The 12,600-nt window shown below is 48.9% G+C and overlaps 6 protein-coding genes across 6 annotated transcripts; 2 read left to right on the top strand and 4 right to left on the bottom strand.

Moving 5' to 3' along the window:
* Nucleotides 1–152: 152 nt before the first annotated feature.
* On the bottom strand, nt 153–1,364 carry FOBCDRAFT_234248 (uncharacterized protein). Its single transcript, XM_031193473.3, has one exon. The coding sequence runs from the start codon at nt 1,207–1,209 to the stop codon at nt 217–219; it is 993 nt and encodes a 330-aa protein (XP_031030094.3). The 5' UTR covers nt 1,210–1,364; the 3' UTR covers nt 153–216.
* A 476-nt stretch (nt 1,365–1,840) lies between these two features.
* Nucleotides 1,841–3,509, bottom strand: FOBCDRAFT_234247 (uncharacterized protein). The gene is made up of 2 exons (XM_031193472.3): nt 3,047–3,509; nt 1,841–2,998 (listed from the first exon to the last, which is right to left on the bottom strand). Exons 1-2 carry the CDS (start codon nt 3,340–3,342, stop codon nt 1,963–1,965), a joined length of 1,332 nt encoding a protein of 443 aa, XP_031030093.2. The 5' UTR covers nt 3,343–3,509; the 3' UTR covers nt 1,841–1,962.
* Nucleotides 3,510–4,161: 652 nt separating this feature from the next.
* Nucleotides 4,162–6,227, bottom strand: FOBCDRAFT_171633 (major facilitator superfamily domain-containing protein). The gene is made up of 2 exons (XM_031193471.3): nt 6,177–6,227; nt 4,162–6,127 (listed from the first exon to the last, which is right to left on the bottom strand). The coding sequence occupies exons 1-2, from the start codon at nt 6,196–6,198 to the stop codon at nt 4,569–4,571; spliced, it is 1,581 nt and encodes a 526-aa protein (XP_031030092.2). The 5' UTR covers nt 6,199–6,227; the 3' UTR covers nt 4,162–4,568.
* Nucleotides 6,228–7,430: 1,203 nt separating this feature from the next.
* Nucleotides 7,431–8,579, top strand: FOBCDRAFT_254462 (uncharacterized protein; the record flags this gene model as incomplete). The annotated part of the gene is made up of 2 exons (XM_059611122.1): nt 7,431–7,718; nt 7,764–8,579. The coding sequence occupies exons 1-2, from the start codon at nt 7,479–7,481 to the stop codon at nt 8,577–8,579; spliced, it is 1,056 nt and encodes a 351-aa protein (XP_059466369.1). The 5' UTR covers nt 7,431–7,478.
* Nucleotides 8,580–9,244: 665 nt separating this feature from the next.
* FOBCDRAFT_286868 (uncharacterized protein) lies at nt 9,245–10,498 on the bottom strand (the record flags this gene model as incomplete). The annotated part of the gene is made up of 2 exons (XM_059611692.1): nt 9,245–9,980; nt 10,089–10,498. The coding sequence occupies 2 exons, from the start codon at nt 10,496–10,498 to the stop codon at nt 9,245–9,247; spliced, it is 1,146 nt and encodes a 381-aa protein (XP_059466368.1).
* Nucleotides 10,499–11,257: 759 nt separating this feature from the next.
* On the top strand, nt 11,258–12,328 carry FOBCDRAFT_245830 (uncharacterized protein; the record flags this gene model as incomplete). The annotated part of the gene is made up of 2 exons (XM_059610721.1): nt 11,258–11,372; nt 11,820–12,328. 2 exons carry the CDS (start codon nt 11,258–11,260, stop codon nt 12,326–12,328), a joined length of 624 nt encoding a protein of 207 aa, XP_059466367.1.
* Between the last annotated feature and the right edge of the window lie 272 nt (nt 12,329–12,600).

Below are 12,600 nucleotides of genomic sequence, written 5' to 3'. Positions count from 1 at the left end.
GAGAAAATTGAACTAGTATTTGGGCATGATAATATCGAGGAAATTGAAGTGACACAAGCTGTTAGTTGCTTGAAGGGATAGCTTAATCTATCTTGCTGCGAAGTTGGTAAGCTTGAGAATCTGAACAAACATTGACTCTCACGAACAGCAAGTAAAGAAACCTTCATCAATTCATAACGCTATTTAAATCTACCAACATCCCATCTTCAGATGTTTCTAGTAAAACACCAAGCATCTGACCTCAATACTCTGTCGCCCCTTCGCATCGGCCGGCGTAGCAGGGTCAACAAACGCAGTATGAGGCGTATATCCCGCCAACCCATGCTGCCCACCCTCATGGACCTCACTCTTTGAATCAAAACACTTAATCAACATGACCTCCTCTGGCGTCATGTCCTTGGCGTAATAAAACTTGTGTCCATCATTAGGCGCAACAGAATATGTCTCGCCCTTGATTTGATAGCCCTCTGTTGAGCGAAGTGTCGATGCATCGGGGAGAACTTCCTTTCCACGGTCGTCGTCGTCGTTGTCGTCGCGGTTGGGGTAAAGAAGATCGACTTTGATCATATCTTCAGGCTTTGTGGTGCGATAGTCGACGACTGCGAGGGGGAAGTCTGTCGCGGGATGGCCAATTGGTCGCCAGACGTTGATGATTTGGTATCGACCCCTGAGAAGCTCCTCTGTCTCTGAAGGATCGGTGTGTCGTCTCACACGAGCTTCAGCAGCACCGGGCGTTTGATCGACATGGACTTGCTGCACAGGCTGCCTCGGACTCGACTTCTCCCTCCTGCGGATCGTATGATCGAAGATAACAACCTTCTTGATCTCAGGAATCCTCTCTTTGAGCAGCGCTTCAACTTCTCCGTAGTATCCATTCCTCACAGCCGCATCGTCAGTGAATTCAGTTTCTTTGGCGGGAGACTTGAAGACATCGAAACCAGAAACATCTACGCCGAAACTGGTAATGCTAGCGGCGCTGCGAATATCCACGACATCGCGCTTGTGCTGACTGCGCTCAAAGGAAGTTTGATCAACGTCGACTTTAGCCCATGGCTTGACTCTGTTTCCGTTGTCATCGAGACTCGATGTCGGATCGATGTAGTTGAAGAGTCCGGTTGTCATTTTGGTGGTTGTCAAGTGGAAAGGTCTGAGTTGAGCGGGGTTGAAGAGCGGCTTGAGAATGGGTCTTGTTCTGAGAAGTCGTGACATGCAGGTCTGAGATTTGAAGATGGGGAAATCGAATTGACTACGGCTGTTTCTTATATCCAATTATCGGTAGTTCAATTCGGGATCTTGTGTAAAAACCCCGTCTTTTATTTGTTGGTATCCCACTGTCATTCATTTGTCATCGTAATGAAATTTGTAAGCTCGGGTTTGCCGATGACGTTTGCGGGGCCGTCAAGCATGCTGTAACACTAACAGATCACGTCACTTTACAGTGGCGATACTACAGCATCTGTTACTGTCTTAACTGGACCAGATTATCAATCTGCCGAGCTCAACGACGTTATTGGAGGCGTTGTCTCGAATAAGCCGTTGGCATTTCTGTTCATTCAACGTTTGCGCCTTTGACTAATTTTAATTCCTTCCAGCCCACACACCTGTATTCATGTTAAGCAGCATCTCACGTTATCATTCGACAAGATTCGACAGCGCATGGGCACGCCTGACAAGCAGTATCCAGATGCGGTCGCAAGGCGCAGATGACGAGTTAGTGATGCCGCCAAAGGACTTCTCCTTTCACAGCTTGACAGTCGAGGTCGCCGAGGATGCTAGATCCGTGGCTCCAGTTCCTCCCGCTAGGCATGTCAAGAGGTCACATCGTTCACACGAAACTGGCATTGCATTCCATTGAAGATATGAGATTGATCATTAAGTCTAACCGTCTAGTACCCTTCGCTAAAACATCTAAAAGCACCTACAAGTACAAGCTAAAAAAGCCATTCCCGAATTGACAGCCTCTCAGTAAACCTTGTTCTCCTGAGGATCCGTCCAAGCAATCTTGCCAACATGTCTCTCCGGTCCCTTGATGAAGGTCAACTTTGGCGACTGCGCCATCTTGGGTGCACCCAAACCAAACAACATGTTCTGAATGGCAGTGATGCCAATGATATGCTTGTCGATGAACTTGAACACTCCAGTCTGCCAAGTGGCGCTGGAAGTGGCCTGACCCGAGCCCCGGCAAGCTTCAACAACGGGATCCATGCGTGAAGCTTGGTACGACTGGAAAGCGGTCGTGAGTTGAGCGTGGGTTGGGATGGGGGACTTCTGGCGGAGAGCGTAGAGCTGGTTGACCAGGGCGACGACGTCGATTAGGCCATTGTTGCAACCTGCACCTGTGCTGGGGGTGAACTTGTGAGCCGAGTCACCTGCGAGAACGACACGACCGCCCCAGCTCCAGTGGCTGACGACGCCTTCTTCGAGACTGACGAGGCCGGACTGAGTGCGAGCGTTGAAGGCCTCTTTGAGGGTGAGTTTGCCTCCGGGCGCAAGAGGAATGTGTCCCCATCGCTCAACAAGATCGACTTGATCCTGCTCAGTGTATCGCACCCGATCGCGAGTAGGCGCATCCAACTTCTCATAAAGACCCATGACGGAAGAATCCTCACCGGCAAAGAGCTGTGTGGCCGCACCAGGACCGTGAGTTTCACAGGTAGTGCCAGGCTCGATGCCAGCGAACTTGGTAGGCATGCGCAGCCAGAGAGCTCGGAATGTGGTCAGGAAGGGCTTCTCGTCGTTGACATCGTCAGAGCCTGCATCTTCAGCGAGAGCGCGCATCTTGTTTCGAACGAAACTGTGAGCGCCATCTGCTCCGATGACGATGGAACCCTCGTAGGATGTTCCATCTTCGCAAGAGACTTGGACGCCGGTTTCGCTGGGGATGATGTCGGCGACTTTCTTGTCTGTAAGGATCTGGCTCTTCTGAAGAGGAGTGAAAGAGTCGTAGAGGACTTTAGTGAGGTCGTGGCGGCTGACTACACGAGGAAAAGTTCCCAGACTAGAGCTGTTAGGTCGAGAGTATCCTGGGAGAAGCGGTGAAACTCACAGTTTGTTAAACAGGATGAACCAGTAGGCATCTCCGATATCGCGGCCCTGATGGTCTTGGCGGTTGATCAGGCCTAGAGGAGAACTGACTTGCTCAAGAGGAGCAGCAAGACCAAGTTGATCAAGGGCGCGAAGGCCCATGGGGTTGAGAACGAGATTGGAGCCGGCATCGATGACCGCGCTTGATCGACGTTCCAGAAGGATGAAGTCAATGTTAGCTCGGGAGAGAGCATGGGCCGCTGTGAGGCCAACTGGACCACCTCCGACGATGATTGCTCTGAAGCGCTGAGTAGGCATGTTTTGGTTGTTTTGGTCCTTGGGATGGCGAGTAAGTAAGAATATTGTGTTGTTGAAGGGTGAGGTTGAGGGTGTTGTTTGTATGAAATGGTGGTTGATTGAATGCTTGGGTGATGAAATGTATACTCTGAAGCGACTGAACACAGATATATATACTATTGTGTCACTGATGCATCTCGCATCTCGCATTGTTTTGAGGCTGCAGTCTTAGTGAACTGACGCTAGTGCCAGTGTCTTCGCACTCGGATCCATGCGAGTCGATGCCAAAAGGGGATTAGTGGGTCGCTGATGCAAGCTTGACTTTGCGATCAACCAAGATCGAAATGCGATAAGATGAGATAAAAAAGGGGGTGACTCATTTACAGAGGCTATTTCATCTCTAAAATCATCATAAATTTAGAATAATTATTGATAGACTTTACAATTCTTCTATTGTTCCATGAAAAGCCAGTCCATTTCCTCCATCAGTTACTGAGATGGCCTACCCCACTACCCTTGAACAATAACACTGGCGATGCGAACATTGGTGCTGTATCTGATCACCAACGCAATGACAATACAGAGGAAACTGGGAATAGCAGTCGGAGGAATGTATTACGCACTCGATATCGCACTCGATCATCGCACTCGCAAAACGAAACGTTCAGGGGATTTCGTCCTAGCGCCGATTGATTCCGCAACCCGCAGCCATCCAACGGCTGGCGATCGAGAAAATTGTGATTGGCTCGCATTTTGAGGTCCACTTCGCATTCGGGAGGCCATCAGCCCTATGACGACACGATGTAGCAGGGCTTAGCGGATTGCTTCAGCAGCATTGGAGGGTAAGCGGGAAGTCAAACTGGCATGCGGTCGGGTCCGGGAGAACTACCCATTACCTTTATTCGAAGAGGCAAGGCGGTGTTCGGGTTATTACTTGTCATGGAACTGAATAAGCGAAGGATTAAGCCGAGTTTGCCAAAGCTCAGTGTCCTGGAACGAACCAGTTGCAGCCACGCAAGTCTGAACCAATGACGCAGCGAGATCAGCCTGACTCTCATGAACAACAGAACGATGTGTCCCTGTTCACAATTGGGCAAGGTGACTCACGGTTCGTCTGATGAAGGTTCTTGAATGCATGTGACTTGAATTCTATCATGAGGCTGTAGGCCGTGTCTATAAAGTCATAATCTATCAATTTTCCTCCCGCAAACATGCTTGCATGCAACCGCCATTCTATAAATTCCCATTCATTGCTTCCCCTTCCTCTGATACCACTTCGTCTTGAGGAAGTAGATGATGCTGATACCGAGTCCCAGGCCGGCGAAGCCAACAGCCATGTAGAACGCCGATCGATAACCAATCAACAACTCATGCTTTGACTCTCCACCATTTGTTACATTGACCTCCACTGTAGCAGCGAATCCGAGACCCAGACTGATGCTGTAGTTCACGATCGTGCTGACCAAACTTGCTGCGATACCTTGGTGCTCTCGCTTCACAGAGTTGGAGAGGATCAGCGTCGCAGCGGGGAACGACATGTCCATACCAAAGGTCATGATGATGAGGCCAAAGAAAGATTGATACCAGTAAGACTGCTCGACGGGAGCTGTCATCATCAGAATTGTACCAGTCGTGAATGCTGTGAGGGCGAGGAGCATCACCAAAGCAGGATGCGACACATGAAGAAGCCATGCAGTAATCAGTGAAGCGCAAGCTCCGGAGATAGCAACGGGGCTCATCCAAGCGCTCGTAAGAAGAGGTGAGGCTCCGCGCAGCATTTGGAAGAATTGCCAAGTGTAGTACACCCAGATACCGAAGGTTGCCCAGCCGCAGACAATGCAGCCCAGGATGTAGGCAACGTCGCTCGTCAGAGCATCGAAGGGGATGAGAGGATGCGATGCGACGCGCAATTCGACGTAGAAGAAGACGGGAACAAGGAGCACTCCAACGATGAGAAGGACGAATACCCAAGGTTTATCCCAGCCGTCGATGGGGGCTTGGTTCCAGGCAAAGTTGAAGAGCACAAGAGCAGTGATACCGGTAGTTGCGCCGAGAAGATCGAGCTGACCAAGGATGTCTCCCCAGCTCATATCGGCGGAGGAGAGCTTGTGAGGAGGATCGGGAATGATGAAGTATGCCATCAGCGCAATGAAGGCCAGTCCAAGGGCGAAAGAGTAGTAAGTCCAAGGCCACCAAGAAGGATCCCCATGAACAAAGAGTCCAGCGAACAAAGCTCCAAAAACACAACCACCAGGTGCGCAAGCTCCAAAGAGCGCAAACGCAACAGCCTTTCGACCACCGGGCTTGTACGAAGCACCCAAAATAGCCAGCCCGTTCGGCATCACGAGCGCAGGTCCAATGCCCTGAAACACCCGCGCGAAGATGAAAAGAACATGGTTGGAGTAGTTTGCCAGTCCGCAAATCATAGACCAAACAGCGAACCAGACAAAACCGATGAGGAAGAGGCGCTTGTATCCGAAAATATCGCCAAGACGACCAGAGAAGAGGATGAACGTTCCGACTGTGAGACTGAACCCGGCGATGAGCCAGCTAAGCTCCGCGGGATTAGTGAGGTTGAATGAGTCGCCGATGATATGTATGATGTTGAGGCAGTTTCCGAGCGCGGCTTGTGTCATGAACTGCGCCATGCAGATAATCGCCACAAAGAGGATCTCACGCGGGAGAGAAAAAGTTTCAGCTATTGAGACGTTGGACTTTGTTCTTGAGATGGCTTCCTCGTCTGGACCCGTGAGCGTGTTGTTATCCGACGGCGCGTCCCTCTCAGGATCAGGCATAAAGCCTTGCTCTGCACCAAATTAGCCCCAATCCTCAACCCAAGTAACGCGTTCACTCACCTTTTTCGCTTTCGGTCACCATTTTGGATAATGCTCAAAGTCTGATCTGTCCAGAACATCATTATCAAGGGATGACGAGATGGTATATAAAAAGCGGCGAGAAAGTCCGAAAGACTGTGTATATCCGAAGATCCGTACTTCCGAGCCAATAAAGCTGCAACCAGGGCCGTCAGATCTCCACAACAGCATTTTTACCATTATTAATGCAGATTCCAGATCCGAGATGGGAGATTATCGCGATTAGCGTCGGAAATATGCCAGATTTTGTATATCCGATTGTGAGAAAGCTGAGAAATCGGGTTTGAGTTTGTTTGATCGGTGGAGATGCTACGTAAGGCGGGATGCTAACTGACCAATGCTACGGTGTTGCATGTGATGAACAGGGTTGAATACGACTTGCGATATGATGGATGAAGTGTAATCGTGGACGCTGTGACTAATGGACTGCAATGAATAGTGTTCCGAGCGGGTATGAATTACTCCGTCTTGTTATCAAGCGGAAGAAGTGCTGTGATTGTCGTTGATGATGTTCTCGGTCTCCGAGCCACTGCAACATAAAGCTTCACGGCCGGTGATACTGCTTAAGAAGAACAAGCCTACGTGCTCGGCGTCAATGCTTCCAAATCAGGAAAAAATAGTCACATGCTCGCTTTCTCGTTGTTAATGGAGTGATGAGACTCAACAAACAGCATCGCCTTACTACGCGAACTTGAGGAGCTGGAATGAAGTAACATCGCAGACACAGAACGAGTGTTTATACTGAAAGGAAGATTCAAACAAATATTGTTTGTGCTGTTTTGCCTAGATCTTTTGTCTGAGATATCGATGGGGCTGAACTGAATTCTCTCGTGTTCCTGTGATCTAAGTTGACAGCCTAAAGCTTAACCATATGGGCAGTAAGTACTTCCAGAGCTGAAAGTCTAGCAACAAGGCGCAGTAAATCATCGTATCATTATATATGACTTTTATCAGATAAAATCTTTTCCCACATTTTATATTTCATCTTCGGTGTTCTAATTAGGTACTTAGCAAGAGGCTTCGCGCGTCACCAGGCGATAATGAATCTCATGAATTAGTGCGGTACTTGATCCTGTGAGGTAAACCCACTTCCATTTGTGAAACTCAAAATGTGGATAATTCGCTCTCAGCCAAAGATTATTCTAAACTTTCCGTAATGAGTCACGACTTGCGTCTCTTGTCAGCGTCAAAAGCTTTCCGTTGATTATAAAGTGGCTGCCTTTCTCCCGTAATTCTCCCGTCCTCTGGACTCCACCCAAGGCTCATTTCTTGCCAAAGTCGGCCATGTTCCCACCACGGGGAGCTACAAACCCTTTAAATCGCGGGGATCTGACCAAGATGGCAGTATCATCCTTCCATCCATTCCTGAGACGACCTCTTGAGCTTCAGCTCCTGATTTGGAGCGCAGCTTGTAATTCCTATGTTTCATACCAACCAAATGATCATGCCTTACATTACGTTGATCTTGAGCCCAGTTCTGACGGCACTACACTCTTGGCATATCACAAATCCACGGCGGATGTTGTCCAAGCAGACAACGACTCGGCCTGTTTGAGTAACGCTCTGTAGGGGGCTTGTAAAGAGTCACGGGATGTCGTAGCACGACACTCGCGCGTCGATGGCCAAGACCAGCCTCATCCTCCTGCGATGCTCAGCATTCGTGACAACGAAGGACATTGGAATGCTCCTGTTTGCCCGACAAAGGATATATTTTGCATCAAGTCGAGTAGCTGGGAGACCCCTGACGGCAATGATAAGCCGTGGCAGGTAGCTATTCCAAATTTGAGCCTGACAGCACCGTCAAATATTCCCATCAAGAACATCGCATTCGAATTCGACCCAACTTGGGATACAGATCTTCCTGGAACCTACTACGATCTCATGTCAGAGAACTCCGCCCGGGGATTTTTATCACGTTTCTGCTATAACGCATTCCTCAACAATTCAAGGGAGTATATAATTTGGCTTTTTGAAAAGACTGGCCAATGGTCATGGAGCCGTTGGGGCTCTGAGGATTACATGGGCACGTCATTCCATGATTGCGACACAGAATATGTCGAAATGCACCCGCCCTTTGACTGTGATCATTGTCACCATTGGCACAAGTTCGACGGAATCTTTGACAATCTCTTCATATTCATACACAACGTCGGTTTTCTCAGCAAAGTTCTTAACCGGAATCATCCCGATTGGAAGCCTGAGCATGACGACTGGAGGAACGACTGCTTTAGTAGGATTGAGTTTTATATCAATGATAACATCCAGTATCTTGCTCGTCGGGACAAGCAAGTCGAGCAGTGTCCAGGAAGGGAATATAATGCGCATCAGCCGCCGACAGGTGCCAGCGAGGATGAAGATCTCGAAATCGTGTCTGAACAACTTTAAGGAGACAAGGGCCAGACTCGATTATAAGGAGTTCTACAAGCTAAGATTCGCGGACCTTCTTGAGAGGCAACCAACCTCCCCATGGAAATCATCACTCTAACGCTGCATAGACATCTGCCACCCGTCACTCACGAGACAATGGTGCAAACGTTCGAACGAGGAGCTCTTAGGATAATCTATATTGGATTCGTGAAGGGTGAGAACAATACGAAAAAGAAGCATCTAATGAGTTTGGTGCCTAATGTGAACAAGGCCGTTCACCAACTCGACTGTCGCGCTGGTACAATCAACGTCCTGATATATTATGTTATTAGATAGCTCTCATAATTCAAATTGAGGAAACTACTTCCCCTGATTTTGTTATGCTGCTCACAAAATGTGATTGCCGGAATTTGATCATCAACTCTGCTGATGTTACCATGACATCACCAGCAAAGAAGAATCTGACACAACATTGCGTACGTTTTCAAAGCCAAAGGTCATTACTCTGCCCTTGAGTTTCTGCTCTATCTCATCGCATCTGGTGCACTACTATTATAGATTACAGATTAACCCTTTGGCTTCCAACACAATACACCATTCCCGTTGCTCACTGGAGTGAGACTCAAGTACATGACATGTTCTGATACCCATGGTGCTGGTGATCAAAATCTCAGACACCGAGATTACTCGCCTTCCTGATCACTGCCGTCACTCCCACCACTCAGATCATCGCTTTCGTACTCAAACTCGATCTCGGTATCATCCTCAGTTTCGTTGTCAGTTTCGTTGTCCTCCTCCATGTAATCTTGCATTTCATTGTCCTTGCGAACAAGAAGTTTGATATGGTCCTTCACTCTGAACGCCATGGGTTCCAAACCCAGCTCTTGAAGGTCATACATGTCTTCGTTGTCACATACCAGTCCGAACGAATCCATGAATCTGGCCACGGCGCCCTTGAGCAGGCTGATCTTGTTGTCGCGAGTGGCTTCCCAGTTTATCTGGACGTAGTCCGCTTCACAATCGCGATAAACCGTCTCAAACACCTGACCAGGTCGTGCAACCCAGCGAACGTCGTCATCAATGATCCAGAGATTAGGCGCAGGAACGGACTCTTCAGAGAGAATCTCGACCCAGTGCGCAAGAAGACCTCGCGGGGAGTTCTCTCGCTTCAGTCTGTTCTCTCTAGATGGAAAGACATTGTTCCAACTGTGGTCGAACTTGAAAGCGATGTTCCAGCGTTCCTTGATCGTGAATGTTCGTGTGCCGAGGAATGGCGCCAGTAGCTTCATGCCGAAAAGGCTTCGTGACAAGGATTTGAGCTTTGTGGTGTCGATACAGAAGATGTCATGAGTAGGCCTCACCACTGGGAGCCATTTCTCGTTCTTCTTGAAAGGAACAATAGTCGAAGGAAAGTCTTTGCTGTACTACCCGCAGAGATAATCCTCGATAGGTTGTTCTCGAAAGGCGAGCCATCCTTCAAAGTTCAGATGCTTGGCAATCACAGATCGTGACTCTTTGCAGGCCAACCAAAGACCTGCATCCCAGAGATAGGCGGACTTGTTGGGGTTTGTTGTCTCGGAGGACTTCTCACAGGGTCGCTTGAGGGCTCTCAGCGTGACATAACCAGTATCATCACTTTCGACCTCAAACTCTTCATCATAGCCCTCGAGGTCGGCATCAAAGATGACTAGGTTCTCGAGATATTCTTCGTCATCCATGTCCTCCACACCCTCCTTACCCTCCTCTACGACGTCCAAGGTGACATAGTGAAGGCCGTGGTCGGCGTCGGTGGAAGGGAGGCATGCGGCTTCCCAGATCTTGAGTCGAAGCTCAATGGGCAGGCGCTTGAAATAGCAAAAAGCAGGTGACATCTCCTCGGGGATCGAGAGGCTTTGATCTTCTTGCTGCTGAGCATGGGGTTGTGCCACTCCAGCCATGGTTGCTGCGATTTATTAGATATGTTGTTTTGTGCCGACAGCATAACATACCTGCGTGCGGCTGAAATCAGAGCGGTGGCAAGTAAACGCAGGAGTTGAGAGTCTCGTGCTGAAGGGTGAAGGATGAAGGAAAGAGAGAGAGAAGAGGGGAGGGAAGTGGAGGTTGTGAGTGGGAGCCTGGGCTTTCTTGTAACAGCACGTGACTATTGCTTGCTACAGGACTAGGCAGTCGCCGTGGCAGTGACAGTGGCCGCTGGCTGTGACAGATTAACAAAAAATGCATGTTCCCAGGAGTGTCAACCAATCAAAGAATGAAGCCACTGATTCACCGCAAATGTGCATTCAAAGGATCGAGAACTGGAATATCAGAGTTCGAGATACACTTATCATGTTTCATATTTGATCTGAGAGAAGCATTTGACGATTCGGTACAAGGTAGGAATACTAAAACTGTCATCAATGGTGTCTGCCAAGGAAGCCAGGGGCATAAGATAACGGCACATCATCGAGTTACAGCAGCCTGGTAAATGTTCGGATGAGGTGAAATCTTGACGTACCATAGTTTAATCTTGAAGCTGGATCAAAGTCAAAAACACAAATAAAAGCTTGACTCACATCATTGACTACATTTCATGGGATCATTTCTCAAACCCTGATTGAAACTTAATTATTTCCTCCCGTATAAAGATGCCCATCGCCTGCCACTTGATTGTGCTCAACCTCGGATTTTCAGGGGCTTTTTGGGACCATCAGCAATATATGGCCCTCAAAATGCCCTCTCCTTTCCGCCCCCTCACCAAGCTGCCCATTGAACTGCGACTTCAGATTGGAATGCTGCTTGTTTTCCATCCACGCCACACGACCGTGGTATACAGTACGTCGACATCTTCAATGATCGGGTGATGCCCTTGAGATACAACTTGTCTCTAACTCCTGGTCTGGGAGTGTCAAGCCATGAGCCGAACACATCCGCCTAACTCACAGATGGAGGTCTTTGGAGAGCTTGCAAGGAGTCGAGAGAGGTCATACTCAAACATGCACACATCGACGATTGGCTCAGGGCCCAAGAACAATACTTTATCAAATATCGGTCGGGTGAGGAATATCAAGCGGACTGGCTAGGCGGGGAAGAGGCGGTTCACCTTGCGATTCTCACGATCGCTGAGGAAGACCAAGAGTGGCATCTGGTGGCCTACCCGGCTCGGGATATTTCTTTGCGTCAGGACAGAAAATTGGATATATATATACAGATATCCTTATAACCCACCGTTACATATACCAGCTAATGTCTACGGCACTGAATTATGGCGTATCATCAAAGATTTCGCCATCGAGTTTGATCAGAGCTGGTCCATCAATCGCCCAGGGAACATATACGACCTAAGCGAAGAGAACTTTGCTCGAGGATACCTGGAAAAACTATTCTTCGACCGCGCGCATCACAGAAACTTCGACGGCCTTGAGAACATCTGGCTCATCGACAAAGGCGCCATGTGGTCGAGGCATCCCCATCAGTACTACTGTACGTCTGACGCTGAGGGATTACAAGAAGTCCCAACCCTCGAACATGAGATTGTTGCGGTATATCGCGGTTGCGACGCGGAGTATGTCGAGGTTTCTTGGGAACAATGCTCTCACAAAACCGCCGATGGTATGGCTCCATCTTCGAAAGGGTTTGTCGAAAAGCTAGATCTGGAGTCCGACTTCGTCGCCCTTCCTCCATCTGCCCAAATGCGGTCATCCCCTAAAAAGGACTCAGCAACACTGGCTCGACGCTCAGTCGAAGTTGGACATGGGGTATTCTTTTCCTCATTCAACCATATTGAATAGCGTTTTTAATATCTCTTGGGCTCAGCCACGCCCTTAGACAGGACTGGCCCCGACTCAGCAGACTTCGCGAAAGACTGAAGAAAGCTGGACGATTGCTATGCCTCCCTGTCACAATACGTGGCTCAATTGCACCCTTGGGCAGAATTAGCCGTGACTTTCCAACTCTGAAGAAAATCTCTGACGATCGGGGTCTTTGGCAATACGCTTTCAAGGTTATCGGTACGTCGTTGCTCTGTGGCTAATTCAGTACACTTTGCTGATTATTGGAGGAA

The sequence above is a fragment of the Fusarium oxysporum genome, chromosome XII (genome assembly GCF_013085055.1).
Source record: "Fusarium oxysporum Fo47 chromosome XII, complete sequence".
Taxonomy (NCBI): domain Eukaryota; kingdom Fungi; phylum Ascomycota; class Sordariomycetes; order Hypocreales; family Nectriaceae; genus Fusarium; species Fusarium oxysporum.
This window is presented reverse-complemented; position numbering and strand designations above follow the sequence as displayed.